Source organism: Tinamus guttatus, unplaced genomic scaffold (assembly GCF_059628265.1).
Source record: "Tinamus guttatus ecotype Peru unplaced genomic scaffold, ASM5962826v1 Tinamus_guttatus_pri_ptg000211l, whole genome shotgun sequence".
Taxonomy (NCBI): domain Eukaryota; kingdom Metazoa; phylum Chordata; class Aves; order Tinamiformes; family Tinamidae; genus Tinamus; species Tinamus guttatus.
The window spans coordinates 5,117,408-5,131,392 of NW_028288745.1; the positions used below are offsets into that span (position 1 = coordinate 5,117,408).

The 13,985-nt window shown below is 40.5% G+C and overlaps 1 protein-coding gene across 1 annotated transcript in view; it reads right to left on the bottom strand.

The window, feature by feature from the left end:
* DNM3 (dynamin 3) overlaps positions 1-13,985 on the bottom strand; it is a 151,241-nt gene that overhangs the window by 49,607 nt on the left and 87,649 nt on the right. Inside the window, 1 exon segment of the mRNA XM_088524463.1 lies at positions 5,225-5,334. Coding sequence (XP_088380589.1) covers positions 5,225-5,334 — 110 coding nt within the window.

The following is a 13,985-nucleotide window of genomic DNA, read 5'->3' on the forward strand; positions in this document are numbered from 1 at the left end:
GGCAGCGCCGTCCTGCAGGCTCTGTGCAGTTCACAGCCACGATTCAGCCCTTGCTCACTGCAGTGCCTCCACCATCACTTTGCTGTGTAACTTCATTTACTGCATGACTTTGGCATTGCTGTTTCTTTCTCCGAGGCCCCATGTTCACTCTGTCATGCCAGTTTTTACCTGCACCACTGAGCCACTCTCCTATGTTTTGCTTATTGTAAAAAGCATTCTCTGTAGTGCTGACAAAAGTGAAATATCCCAGAAAAAGTAGCTTTTTGTTAATGGAATGGAACTGGGGTACAAAGACCACTTACTCTTCAGGTTGGTATATTTTTCTGTTCTTAAAAATTGTATTCACCAGCATCTTAAAAGTTTATTTGTTAAAAAAGCAGTATTTTTCTGGATTAAATTAATGAGATTTTTAATTAGTTTCTTACTCTTCCATTTCTACCAGAGGGCTGTGAATAGCTTACAGTCCAGCTCTTTCTGGGGCTTAGCTTTCTTAGTAATTCAAAAACAGTAACTAAACATACATCTCATTTTAGGCTTTCTCCCTTAGCCTGGCTTCCATCCAACACCTTCTCTGACCCGGTCTCCTTTCACTAGTTCCCTTTATTTTGGCTCTGCTCCAATTTCCCTTATACATGGATAGCAGTTAACCAGTTGTTGTCCCTAAGAAAGAATTCAGCAATTTTACTTAAGTTCTAACGCATCTGGAGACCCATCCCCTCCTAGAACAACATTCACCTTTCATGGCCTCCCTGGAACGTCTACAGGGCCCAGCTCTCGAATTCTCATGTCTCCTTAAAACAGCCCAGTCCCAGTTTAATTGCATTCCTGTCCCAAACTCGTAGCTGGAGCTCATAGCTGTTTAAATACCCCATGGAGTCCAGGAATATTGCTGTGCTCTGCAAAGATTACTGCCAAAGTGAAGGAGTAGGAGATGAACTGCACTGGTCAGTCTATGAGCAGAAAGGTTGCAGCTGAGGTTCACACACTGGTTCTGCTTCTTCGCCTCTCAGGAAAGATCCATTGCTTTAAGGCAGCACAGAACTAAGCAAAATTGCACCATGTGGAATATGTAAACACTGGGCAAGGTCATGAGATATGATGACTACTTGCCCTTATTAACTTGGGAGAAATGGGAGTGTTGAATAGATCCTAAAAGGGAGGCACTTTTAAGACTACAGTTCTTATCCCAAATTACAGCACTTGCCTAAAAGAAAAAGTGCCAACCAGCAAATAAGTTTTACGGGAAATAGGTGGGGAATGCGCAAAGTGTTTAGATTGAAACCCTAGAAGAAAAGTAAACTTCCTGGGATGGACAGAATCTGTTTTGTTTGTTCTTGGGCTCTGCACAAGGGGCTTGTGCTTATATAAGGCAGATTCACCTGCAATGTCTGAACTGATGAGCGAACATGAGCTGACAAAATCCTCCTTCCTCCATTCTTAGTCCTGTTTCAGAAACCCAACCGTGGGCTACATCTACACAGCAACCTTGCCAGCCCTCTGGCTCCTCACCTCACCAGGAAAAAACCGTAAATTGCCTCGTGTTCGCAAGAGTGCCTGGTGCTGGCTCCAGGCCTTGAGCTCTGGGCCTCTGGGAGTATCAGCCCAGTCCTCGAGAGCAGCCTCCTGACATACCTCATTGCACAGCAAGGAGTTATGGAAGGAGTTCTTATTCGAGCTGTTCACACAAATTTCTCCTCAACACGCTCTGACTGCATAAAAGGCAGCAAGATACTTACTATCCTTCCGCTTCCCATGGGGCTGAAAGCAGTGCTGCAGACATTATTTCTCTTTTTTTATAGGTTAATTATTTTCCAATATTTTGTCTGCATTTCTTTTACAATCTAACACTCACCTGCAGTTTACCAAGAAGATGGAAGGGGAGAAGAGAAAGACAGCACAAAATACCTCTCGCTTTTTCAATAGCCTTCAATATAGACACATATTGTTCAATCCTGCAGCTCAACCTTGACTGCTTCATGGCAGACCCGTGTAGATGGACACTGCCAAGAGTGACGCATGAGTCAAAGAGCAGCTGCCCTGAAGTGCTGGGCTTTAGTACCCAGTGCTACTAAGGTTAGTAAAGAAGTCCATCCCCAAAGATCTTCCATGGTGACTACAAAGTACACGGAACTTAAAATACATAGTCCTGCTCAAAAACTTCAAATAATTTTTTGGTTTGCTGGCAGGCAAGCCCTTCTCCCCTTTTCTTTAGGCAATACTACTTCCATTTCACAGCAGAGGGGTTCTTTTTCACTTTTTTTTTAATTAGAAAGTAATAGGAAAAGAATTTAATTATTTCACAACACAGGCTTTTCATAGACGTGCAATTATATTTCATTTCATGAGAATTTATCTTCACTGTGAAATCAATCATCACAGTCTCCATTTACTACACATTACCGAGTCACATTTGATTTCTGTCAGGGAACTATTGACTTCTGCAGTAAATCAAAGTGACAGATACTGTGAGTTTCCTTCTGCCTCTACCCCCAAGCCTCCTAAGTCAAGTCAGTTTGTCTCTCTATTCAGTGAGATGAGGATTTCCCTGGTAACTGTATTTCACAACTGGAAAGGCTTCATAAATGGAAAAAATGCCGTGCATAATCCAGGAAACTATTGAAATGTACAGTATCAGAAACATATGGCTGTAGCAAATACCTATGCACTGAGGGCCTGGGAATGAAGAGAACAAACTTATGAAAATTCTTTTACTAAAAATATTTTTGTTTGAATATTAAAATATTTGTAATTGTACATTAAGAAAGTTTGCATAATCAATTAAAAAAAAACAGGTTATAGGGAATAAAAATAAATTAGAAAAGAGAAGGATACAGAATTGGCCCCACACTACCTGGGATGCCAGAGTAGGTGATTTTTGCCTTTGTTCTTTAATAATTTACATCTTAAACAGCAAAACGTTTCCAGAGTCAGAACCCTCAGCAGGCAGACTCCTAAGGAAAAAGCTGATTTGTCGCTCAATTACTAAATTCTTTTCAAAAATAAAACAAAAAAGCAGAAAATTATTTCATGAATTTAGAAAGCAAGAATGTTCAACTCCCCATCTATTCAGAAATCAGAAACCAACATATTAGCACAAAGCAAAACGACGAGAGCCTTTATATCAGCCGTCCTCCACCATTTGTGTGTTTCAGTTTCTCCAGGGCTCAGCTGAGGGCTGGATTACTTTACACAAGCCCCGCTATCCCTGCCACTGCATCCACAGCCTATGAGTTTAGGAGGCAGGGGATAGCCAAATGATACTGAACCTCATTTGCTCAGTTTATGCCAGAAGGGAGATTTCGAGAAATATCAAAAAATCAGCTGCTTCATGGCAACAGAGGAATCGTTGCTTGAACTACAATTCAGTAAATATTTCTTCAAGAACAAGTTCTGCCTCCTTTCAAGCTAGGGGATTCTCCTCATAAACAGCCCCTCCCAAGGCCAAGTTATCTTGGCAACTTATCGCTGTGCTGTCATGTCTTAGCACGTCCGTATCGATGTAAGGATGTTTTTAGAGCAGGCTGCAGATGCTGGAGGACCTACTTGCAGCCCAAAAGGGCAGGGTTATTACAGATATGGCAAACATTTTAGACATCTCAACTTTGAAATCCTTGCTGTGCAGTCCACACAAGGATCCAGTGAAAAAGTACATGTGCAGCTATATAGCTCCCAAATAAGTCCCAGGCTTGTCAAGAAAAATGGATGCTTCTCTTGGATTTTCACAGCAGTGCAGTGATTAATATTTAAGATGAAAAAAATATTCAAATCCATCAGCCAAACAAAGGAGAAACAATGCACTAAAATTAAAAGATTTCTCATGGAAGAAACATAATGTGTACAAGCTGACACGCAGCCATCAGGAAAAAATTATCTTTCTTGACTGCTCTATGTGCAATGTTAAGACTATTTACACACATCAATAATAAAAGAGTCAGAATTGCATTAATTTTCAGCATCTGAAGAAAAATATGTATGTTTTTTCAAAACCTAAGAAAACTTTTCCAAAATTTTTATTGTGCTGCAGAAATCTAAGTGGTCAAACGCTTGAAATCTTATTCCCCGCAAGTATTTCTGAGGCACATTTTCAAAGTGCATCTCCTGGCAGAAGAAGTCTACACATAGGTCAACCGAGCAGTCAGCAGATGTAGGCAAAGCCTTCGTGGGGCAGTTGAGAGTTAGACTCATATTTAGTCCTCGTGCTTCTGTGATCAGCAGAAGCCACGAACAGTCCAGAAAGCCTGTGCTTTGCTTTGACTTTGCAGGAGGGAGGGACATTCCTCGCTTCTGCAATGACTATTTCTGGCCAGTTCAGGAGCAACAACAGCTGGCTCTGCAGGGAACAACATCCAGCCCTCATCATCTTGAGCAACATTTGAACGCATTGCCAAGCTTCGCTTATGGGAGGGGGAGCAGGAGTGAAAGGTTTTAGCAGAAGAGAAGAAGAAAACAAGGACATCTACGAATGCCACCACACAAATAATTTTGCCTAATTTTCTGGGGTGAACAACAACAACAACAAATTTCACCTCATCTACTAAAATGCAGTTCCACTGAACCAGCTGCAAACACAACTCTTTAGTTTAAAGCACGCACACAGATCACTTGTATGACTTAAGCATTTTCAGGTTTTCTTTACTTATTTGTGCACAAGTATCTGAACTGGCTGTGCATCAGGAATAAGTTTACACTGCTTAGATCAAAGGATGGTGTCTGAAAGGAAAAGTATGAGGTAAAACTCTAGAAAGCAAAGGTCCTAATGAATTAAGGAGGGAGAGGAGTCTCATTTGTTCTTCATTCAGCTGTATTTAAACCCAAACAAATAACAGAATGACTCCCAAGATTGCAGGCAGCGAGATGTTCCACTGGAGAAAGTGGAAAGTTCTAATGAAGCGTTTGTGATTTACACTAGTTGAATCTGGTCACAAGGTACAGAAGTCATGAATGTTTTGGTAAGCCTAGGAGAATGCCAAACAAAACAAAAATAGGCTCAGGAGATGATTATTCAGCCATACAGAAGAGCTAGATGACTAACACGGCGCTGTTTCACTCTGTGAGTGGCTAGGAGGACACCAGCTTTTCATTCCATGGTTATGCAACAGCACAGAAGCAGATGAACCAAGGGTGTCAAGACCTCTGTTCACCCGCGTAGTAGAAACACCAGAAATTAAAATGCTTGGCCAGGTATGCTTTTGTACAACTATCTACAAACAACACATTTTCTTACCTCTGTTCCGTGTTAAATAATGCAAAGATATGTTTGCTAGACATGAAGCTCTTCTCAACATCCCGCACTTTCAAGTTGTCCAAAGGAAGCATATACTTCTTCTCTTTTTCCTACAGAAAACAGAGTAAACCAACACTGTAAAACTTTTCAAAGAAACATGACATCATCATGTTCTATTTAGTTGCAAATGTCTTCAGTAGATTGCTACCATGAGGGAAAAAAGCCAGATTGGAATGCCTGCTCATCCTGTGTACATGTATCTGCAGCAGAAATGAAACCTAAATTCCAGTCCAATTTTCCACTGAGCCAATTCAGATGATACCCTAATATAAAAAGTCTCATCTCAAGAATCTAAGCACCTACATTTCTTCTTTGTTCCTCTGAACACCAAAATGAAAAGGGACAGATTTTACTTAAATAAAAGTATCCATAGTCAATGCAGATTTTTTTCTATCACAGCTGGAGTAGCTCGTAACATAAAATTCATCTCTATGAATGATTATTTAGAAGTGGCATGTGATGATCCCAGTAATAAAATTTCATGCCACCAATTAAAAATAGAAAAAATCATACAAAACCAAGACTTTATAGATATTATTTACATATGCTACCATACTTAAGTAGATAAGCTCAAGTACACATATATAGTAATACCTAAACAGAAACATGCTCTAATCTTACCAGTTTATCCCCCATATAGCAGGAATGACCAACTCACTCCTGTTGTATATGACTTTCTCATTTACTAAAAATTTACAGCACAACCAGTGCCACTTTACCTTTTCTACATTATATGCTTCCTATGACTCTAAATTAAGGATTAGCAATGCTCTCACGATACTTTCTGATGTCAGAATAAAAACCTTAAAATTATTAGTTATTCTATTCACCTGTGTTAGCATTCCCCAAAATTCTCTTGTTGATGAATAAGCAGGACAAAACTGTCCATTTTTCCCCATTAACATGGTTTATGCTACATAGAAGTAATCTCCTGAAGCATAGCATCCTTTTAGTTTAGTTTAGCCATTTTAGTTTCCCACTTCAGGCTAAAATTACTGACAAGATCCTAACACAGTACAGAGTTTAACAACATTGAAAGGTTGTTAAGGTATTTTTAAGGCTTGTACCATTACTGTGGCAGTGATGAAGTTGGAAAAAGATTTATGGCCTAGAATTTGTGCAGCAAATATCAAATACAGCTTGAGATTCTCACGAATTTCTCTACCCAATGATCAGCCCTAAAGAAGTTCAATAAAGTCACCAAGGCTGGAAAGCTTAAGATTCCTTTTCACTCCTGTCTCTGCCAAAATAAAGCAGTGAGACTGTCCTCCCCAAAGCCATCATCTAGCTGTGACATCCAGCCTGTGTAGCACTTGTAGAGGAATCACAAACACAGACCCTAGTTATGAGGGGTGGCTCCACTAAGAAATACACAAGCAGTAAGGTAAAACAGAGCAGAAGAACCAAAACCAACTAGCACTCTTTTTTTTTTCCTCAGTACTTATTTCCCAATTATTTCCTGAAGAAATATATGAAGTATCTTTTGTTGTGAAGAACTGTAAGAAGTTTTAGCTAGACTTTGAGTTACAAGTCCTACGAGTGCCGGTGCAGTTCAGCTTGGCTAAGGTTCACAAAACTAACCTGGATGAGTATGCACAGAAAAATGATACTATAAAAATATTAGTGACACCTCTACTGATGCCTCGCTTGCCTAGTCAGCTGTGTAAGAGGCCTCAGTAGAAGGAAAAGCCTACTTCAAAGGCCAATTGTCCATCTGTTTATCAAAACAGGTCATGTTTAACAAAATTGGTAGACCTGTTTTGCTATTATAAACACTACCTGTAGCATTTAAAAGGTAACAAAGTGTTTGTTCTGCTGCCGTGTCTATGTGACATACACTTGAGAAAATTTTGTAGCATGTCATTTCAGGAGAACATATATTAATCTCGGATTAAAAGCAAATCATATTTTCGAGTTGAAAGATGAACTATATGGTAATACACTGTTTTATATTTCAAGCACTTAAGTTATAACTTATACCTCTGCCAAAAAGATATAAGTTACTCATTTTTTTTCATTGCTATTAAGAAAAGAATAGATAAGCTTAATTTTTATTCTTTAAATATGACCTTCCACTGTTATAAAATCTGCCTATAATCATTTATTTATTCTATTACCCAAAATATAAGTAGTGATGACAGACACTCTTCACTGATAAACCAAAGAAACACAGAAGTGTAAAAATAAAACCAATGAAAAAAGCTATACCAAGAATTTGATTGTCTAAACAAAAATTTTGGAAGCAGGAAAGATTTATAAATGTTTCATGCCAAACTGTGAGAAAGTGTTTCTTCTGTAGCCACCAGGAAAACGGAAATGCCTACTGAGGGCTAAGATGTGGTTGCTATTTATTTACATGGCCTCTCCCCGCACACTGAGGCAGAGCAGAGTTTCCAAGAAGGGGAAATCAGAGGGTGCCTCTATTTGAGAGCACAGGAGACAGCGTGTCGCATAAGAGAGATCAGACCCCAAAACCGCTTAGGAATTAACACGGGGTTATGGCAGGCCCAAACCCCTCCAGCCAGGGTCGTATCCGTGCCCGCTCCCCATCCCACGTGGCGTGCGACCCGGGGAATGTACGGAGCCTGGCAGGAATGGGGCTAGGCACCCTGCGACAAGCGACGACACGCGCATAACTGCGGGTCCGGTTTGTCCCCCTCAGCATTTGTTCTTTTTTATTTATAGCTCTTTATTTTTGTAACGGGGCAGAGAGCTCAAGTGAGACACGAGGGGGAAAAAAAGCACATGCTGCTCTCAGAGACACTTTGCCCTTTCTCTTTTCTTTTCCCCCCTCAATATACTGCAGAGGAGTGGAAGAAAATAGTGGGAGGTCGTGTGACCCAGGCCCGTCTCTGCAGCATGAAAATAAAACCCCTAATGCAAGTTAGAAAAACAAACCAACCTGCAGGGCTGGGAAGGCCTTCGGAAGGCCCCTGGAGATGGTGTTTCAGCCTCGTGGGCATCAGTAGCACTCGCATCCGCAACAGGCCACGTCTCTCCTGTGCTCTCTGACAGGCGAATGAGCTGCTGCCAGGAGCTGACAGCATGATGTAAATATGCCATATTACAACTGCCTCTTCCTTCAGCAATGTTTAAATGCACTAAAAATAAACACCACTGAAGTCCAAAATGGCACAAGGGATGAAAAAGAGGAGGAAAAAAAAAGAAAAAAAAAAAAGAAGCAAAAGTGGCTCCCCTCCCCGAGAAAGGTCTCCGCCAGCACTTACTTCAGATCTACAAATTTGATCTCATTTTCGGCTGCAGTCATTTAAATTTAGATTTTCTCCCTCTGCTTTTGGAGCTTTGCAGGCTCCCTGGGAACAGTGGAAGGAGAAGCCTTGGGCCTGATTTCAGCTAACCCGGTTATAAGGGAAACATTATATTACCCTTATCCTAAAGGCTTCGCTTCAAAGAAAATAGGCTGTTACTGTCTTCTTTCCCGTTATCTAAGGTGATTCTCATTTTTGGTTTACACTTCAAGACAGCTACTACACAACAGAAGCCTCCCGGACGAGTTCTGCTCTGTTTTACATCTTGAGGGATGGAAGCAAAACTTCAGGCAGGACTTGGTGTTAATGCAAATACATGTTCTTCAGATTCCAAAAGGTGGATTTGAAGTTGAGCACTGCACTAACAGGCCTTTCAATTAAATCTCTGGGAAGCGGCCCAGTAGGTTGAACATTTTGTAATGTCTTTTAAAACACCAGTTTTCAATCTAAGGGCCACGACACCGAGAAAACCCTAAGTGTTTATGCTAATTCAGATGACCACAAATCCAAAGAAACCAGGCTCGCAGCTGGATGCGCAGGCCATGCTTTGACTCTTTGGAGAAAAAATCAGAAGTTTGGCAGAGGCTGCTTTCCAGCAGCATTTGTCCTAAGCGTTGTTTGCACTGAAAGCACAACTTAAGAATAATTATTGCCCTGATAGCAAATATAGGTATCCATGAAACATCTCTGTCAAAGGTTTGGCAAGATAGCCAACTATTTGGCCACAACAAAAAACTGAAGAAGGGCAGCTTTGAATTAAAGCTTGGAAGCAGCAAATAAAGAGGTTGGCGTTCCTGCCTCTGAACTAGGTTTCCAGGCTGACACTGTACTGCTCTCTCCTTGTTTCCATACAAGGAACTCTGCCTAATCCCTACCTGCCTCGCAGGCCTGCGGCTACATGTTGGTTTTGTGCAGCAGCTGGTGATGGGAGAGTTTATTAAGGCACTCTGCAACCAGGAGGCTAAAACATGTAGGTGGAACACCATGCCCAAGCAAGTGCTTTACAAAGCTGTTAAAATCAGAGGCAGAAAATAACCAACCACCTCCACCAACGTGGAGCTCTTATACATTACTGTACTCTTGTGGACCCATGGTTCATTACCCGCCTTTTACAAACAGGCAGAGACACAAGATGCAGTGACTCCTGGACCTGCTGAGCCAATGATCTGTATTAAGGAACAATGACAAAGGAAATAGAGTAAGGAGATGCTGGTGGTGTGCTGCAAATGTGCCTGCTTAACCCCAGAAAGGAAAGCCTTTCACTTGTATACATCTAAGAGCTGCTGTCATTGCCACTGTGAAATAGTCTACTCTATGGCCTCCGATAAAAAAAAAAAAAAAAAAGCTATTATAACATCTCATAGCAACTTTTATAGCATCTAAATTAACATCCAAGAGTGAACTATCATCTAACTTTAAATATACCCAAGAGAATTTTACTGTGTTTCTATTTCAGTTTATTTTTCTCTCTCAATTTAGAAAGCCCCACAGCATCTTCACAATGTCTTTGCCTTACCACATTTGGCCTTACAACATACTCTGAAAAATGAAGCATAAGATACATTCACATTACTCCCAAATTTGATAGAAAAGCAAAGCAAGCAAGTTTGTTTCAGACAATTTAGCAATGTGAGATTCAGGCCTGAACAAGCTCCTGGGTACAGCTGTAGAAAAAATAATGCTAAACTGCCTATAAAACAAACAGTGCTACTTTAGCAGAAAAACAATGCACACAGAAACTCTCTTTTACAAAAAGCATGGCAAAAAAAAAAAAAAGTACTTAATGAGTTACAGATGAAAAGACCATGTTTCTTCCATCTCGGCACCTCTCCCTCCAGTTCCTTGCCTTAAAGTCCAAACGCCTTTAGCTTTTGATAGCAAAGCAAGGACATGAAACAATTCCAAGGGCTTCTTTCCTCTGACCAGCGCGCGGCAGTGCCCTCGCTGTGCTACTCGGATAAACAGCCTTCCCACTGACCAGCTCCCCTGTCCCTCACGAGTGGAGGGGGGCTGGACAGGCACCCCCTTTGCATTGATGCCACCAGCTCTGAATGGCTCCATTCAGAAAAAAAAACATTCAAGTTATTTCACTCATTCCCTGTAATGCCTGATGTTTTAAAAGCTGAGGTGTTTAGTAATTTCTGGAGTATAGGACAACTGCAACATGATTTAAGACTGATGGAAGATCGCCCCTCCTTCAGAAGAAGTATTTCTTATCGCAGGTGGTAAAGACTGGTCTATCACAGTGCTGCAGGGATGTGGTGTCAGTAAAGGAACCAGCCTGAGAAAGGCCCTGGTGAAGAGGAAACCTCTGTTTAGCTCCTATTAGTTCAGATCTTGAAAGATCATTTTGAATTTGGGAAATCTTGTCTAGGAAAATGGCCAGCAATTCCTCCAAACTGAAGTGGTGCTGGCATTTAAAGCAGAGGGAAAGCACCCAACTGATGAAGCAGTAACAGTCTGGAAAAATTCTGCTAGATGTGACTAGTGGCTGCTCTGGAGGTGGGATGGTGGGGAGAAATATCCTTGGATTTTTTCTATCCATGGTAACAAAGTCTGATTATAACAGCTTGTTTTTCTTTCTTTCCTTTCTTTCTGTAATCTATCTTTGGGTAGCTGCTGAAGTCTCTGGTGTGAGACCATTTTTCCAGATCCTTGTGTGTGTGTGTTTGTGTGTGTGTGTGTGTGCATGCGCGCATGCAAAAATTCCTCTTTATTAAAATCCAACTGGTAAAATATGTAATTACATAATTGTGCATTTTTTTTTTTAGGCGGGATTTTCCTGAGTCAATATATCTGTCTCTACAAGACTCCTGAAAGGCAACCAAATACACACACGCAATTAATCTGTAGCATTTATACTGCTCTACTTAGTTGTTATCATTAAAAGCTTTCAGACAGTAATTAATTTCACTGTGGTGGAGATTACTGCAAAATGCATTAAGAAGTTCACGCCTGTGGCAATGGTCACTGAAAATATTTTGGAAAGCATCCCAGAAGTATACGACTTTTTCCAGACATCCGAGAGAAACTCTGGTATGACAGAGCTTTTGCTCGCAAGTCTTCTCCCCCACACGCTTCCTCCCCCCACTTTCTTTTTTCTTTTTTTTTTTTCTTCTTTCCTTTTTCTTTTCTTTTTTTTTTTTTTTTTAAATAGGAACATTTTTTGAAAGGTACGTTTCAGTCAATTTTTTTTTCAAGCACGCCAAGATACTTGGGTCATGGAAAACGTTAACTTCTGAGACACAACTGTCTGAAGATAGCTCCTTCCTAGCTCTACATAATAAGTATAAACACACTCTGGCTTCTTAATTTCACCAAAGAAAAATTGTTGAGTTATAACAAACGAGCAAGGAAACCACCTGCATCGTCCATCATAAGAACATTTGCAATTTTTTGTAAAATAAGTAGCTTTAAGAATGTTCCTATATTAAATAAAACAAAAACAGACACTGGAATACAGCATAAGCGACAAGCACTATTTTCTTTCTTAGTATCAGGAAGGACATGACCTTCAAACACTCGCTGACATACACCATCAAATCTTCAGGAGAACGAGTTTGGAAAATGTTTCTGATTAGACTAAACTGAAGATATCCTAAAATAATTGTGGTGATGGGCAAGGAAACCTGTGACTCTCTGCCCTTGGAAAGAGTGGCTTTAGACTGAAGCCTCCTTGGAAACATTTAGCAAAAACAGTTTCCATGAAGTTCTCTCTGACTTCTGAAGTTCAGAGCCAAAGTTGTTCTTCATACTGGCCTTAAATTGTCTTAAGATTTAAGATCTTAGATTTTATAATCCTCGCAAGACACAGGGCTCCTGTCAATGCACAGTGTCTGTCTTGGAAGGGACTTGACCTCAGGTGGGGATTGGAGACTTGATCATAATCAACACTGAACAGCAAAAAGGAACCTGACAGGTTGGAAGAAGTTTTGGACAGAACATCTTTTAAATGCCAAGGGCACCTCTGTGCCCTTGCTGATACAGAGTGGCAGGATAATAATCCAATACCAAAGCCAACGAACTGTCGAAGACCTGGCATCAAAGCAATGCCCAACTGCATGCCCAGTTAGGCCGTGGAGAGCAGACAGCACTTACCAGACAACAGGTCACCCCAAGCTGTCTGCTGCGACCACGGCAGAACAAACAGCCGAGAGCTAAGAAACAGACCAATCAAACTTTGCAAGCATAAACTCAAAGCAAATTTTCAGTGATGTTGTATTACCTCCGCTACATTCGAGGTGACAGCTACAGACTTCTGCTAAGAAAAAGATCATGCACTGATGTAACTAAGACCTAGGAACAAAACAGGACTGCCACTGCGCAAAGCAAGAGGCACCAGAGCAAAGGGGGGCACTGACCTCCGGAGGCGACATCTGTGATGCTTCTGGCTGCCAGATTAATCGCCAGCAAAAAGCCACAAAATCTCCATCAGCCAGAGACTCCATCATCATTACTGTGAGCAGCGAGTGGAGAAACGGGGCCACGAAAGCCTGCCTCACAGTATCAGCACCCTGTAGTAAGGAATCTCCCTTGCTTCTGCATAGTGGACAAGAACTTGTATTCAAAATCTTGCTGTTATATTCTTTTTACTACCTGAAAACTTCACCTTCACAAATCATTAAAACTTATTTTTAACCAATTTTCTGCTTTTATCTGCATGCTTTCTAATCCAAACTAGCACCAAACACTGTCATTTCTTATTATAACATTATAATAAGGCATTTCTTCTCTATATGAAATGACAATTATCTTTAAAAAATTCCATTTCTCTCTTGCCTGGATACCTATAACTAAAAATTCTTCTGATCATGCCTAACATTCTCTTTTATTTGATGCCATTTGGTTAGAAAGGAAACAACAAATCTACAGTTGTTCAGACCAGAATGATAAACACCCGCATTCAGCTAATCATTTTTGTTAGCATACAGTCAGTTGGACTCTCCCAAAAAACAATTTTAGAAAGAGCTTTTCACTAAGAAAGAAGTCTAACTGTTAATCAAAATAGTTGTAAGAAGCATCTCCAGCCTTCTCTAAAATTTATAACTTGTGGTTTGGATAAGATATTATTGTTGCAGGGATCTTACGAAAACAATATTTTATGGAGCCAATAACCAAGAAGACAGCACAATTTTTCTCCAGCAGAACTTTTTACACCTAACGTCTGCCGTTTCAGAGAAGCTGCGAAACATTCATCTCAAAGTCCCCAGGAATTTCAGACCAGGCAAAGAATGTCAATGCAAGAGGTAAAGACATTACTGCAAACAAAAATGCTACGCTGAAATGTGAAAGGTGAAACAAGCCTGCAAAAACAACTGATTTTTATAATAAGCAAACATATTCTATATGGAAGAGGTATCACCTCTGCTTCTCTGAAAGAAAGAAGTTTTTATGAGGAGATGCCATTTCCTCAAGAATACAGGTTTTCATCA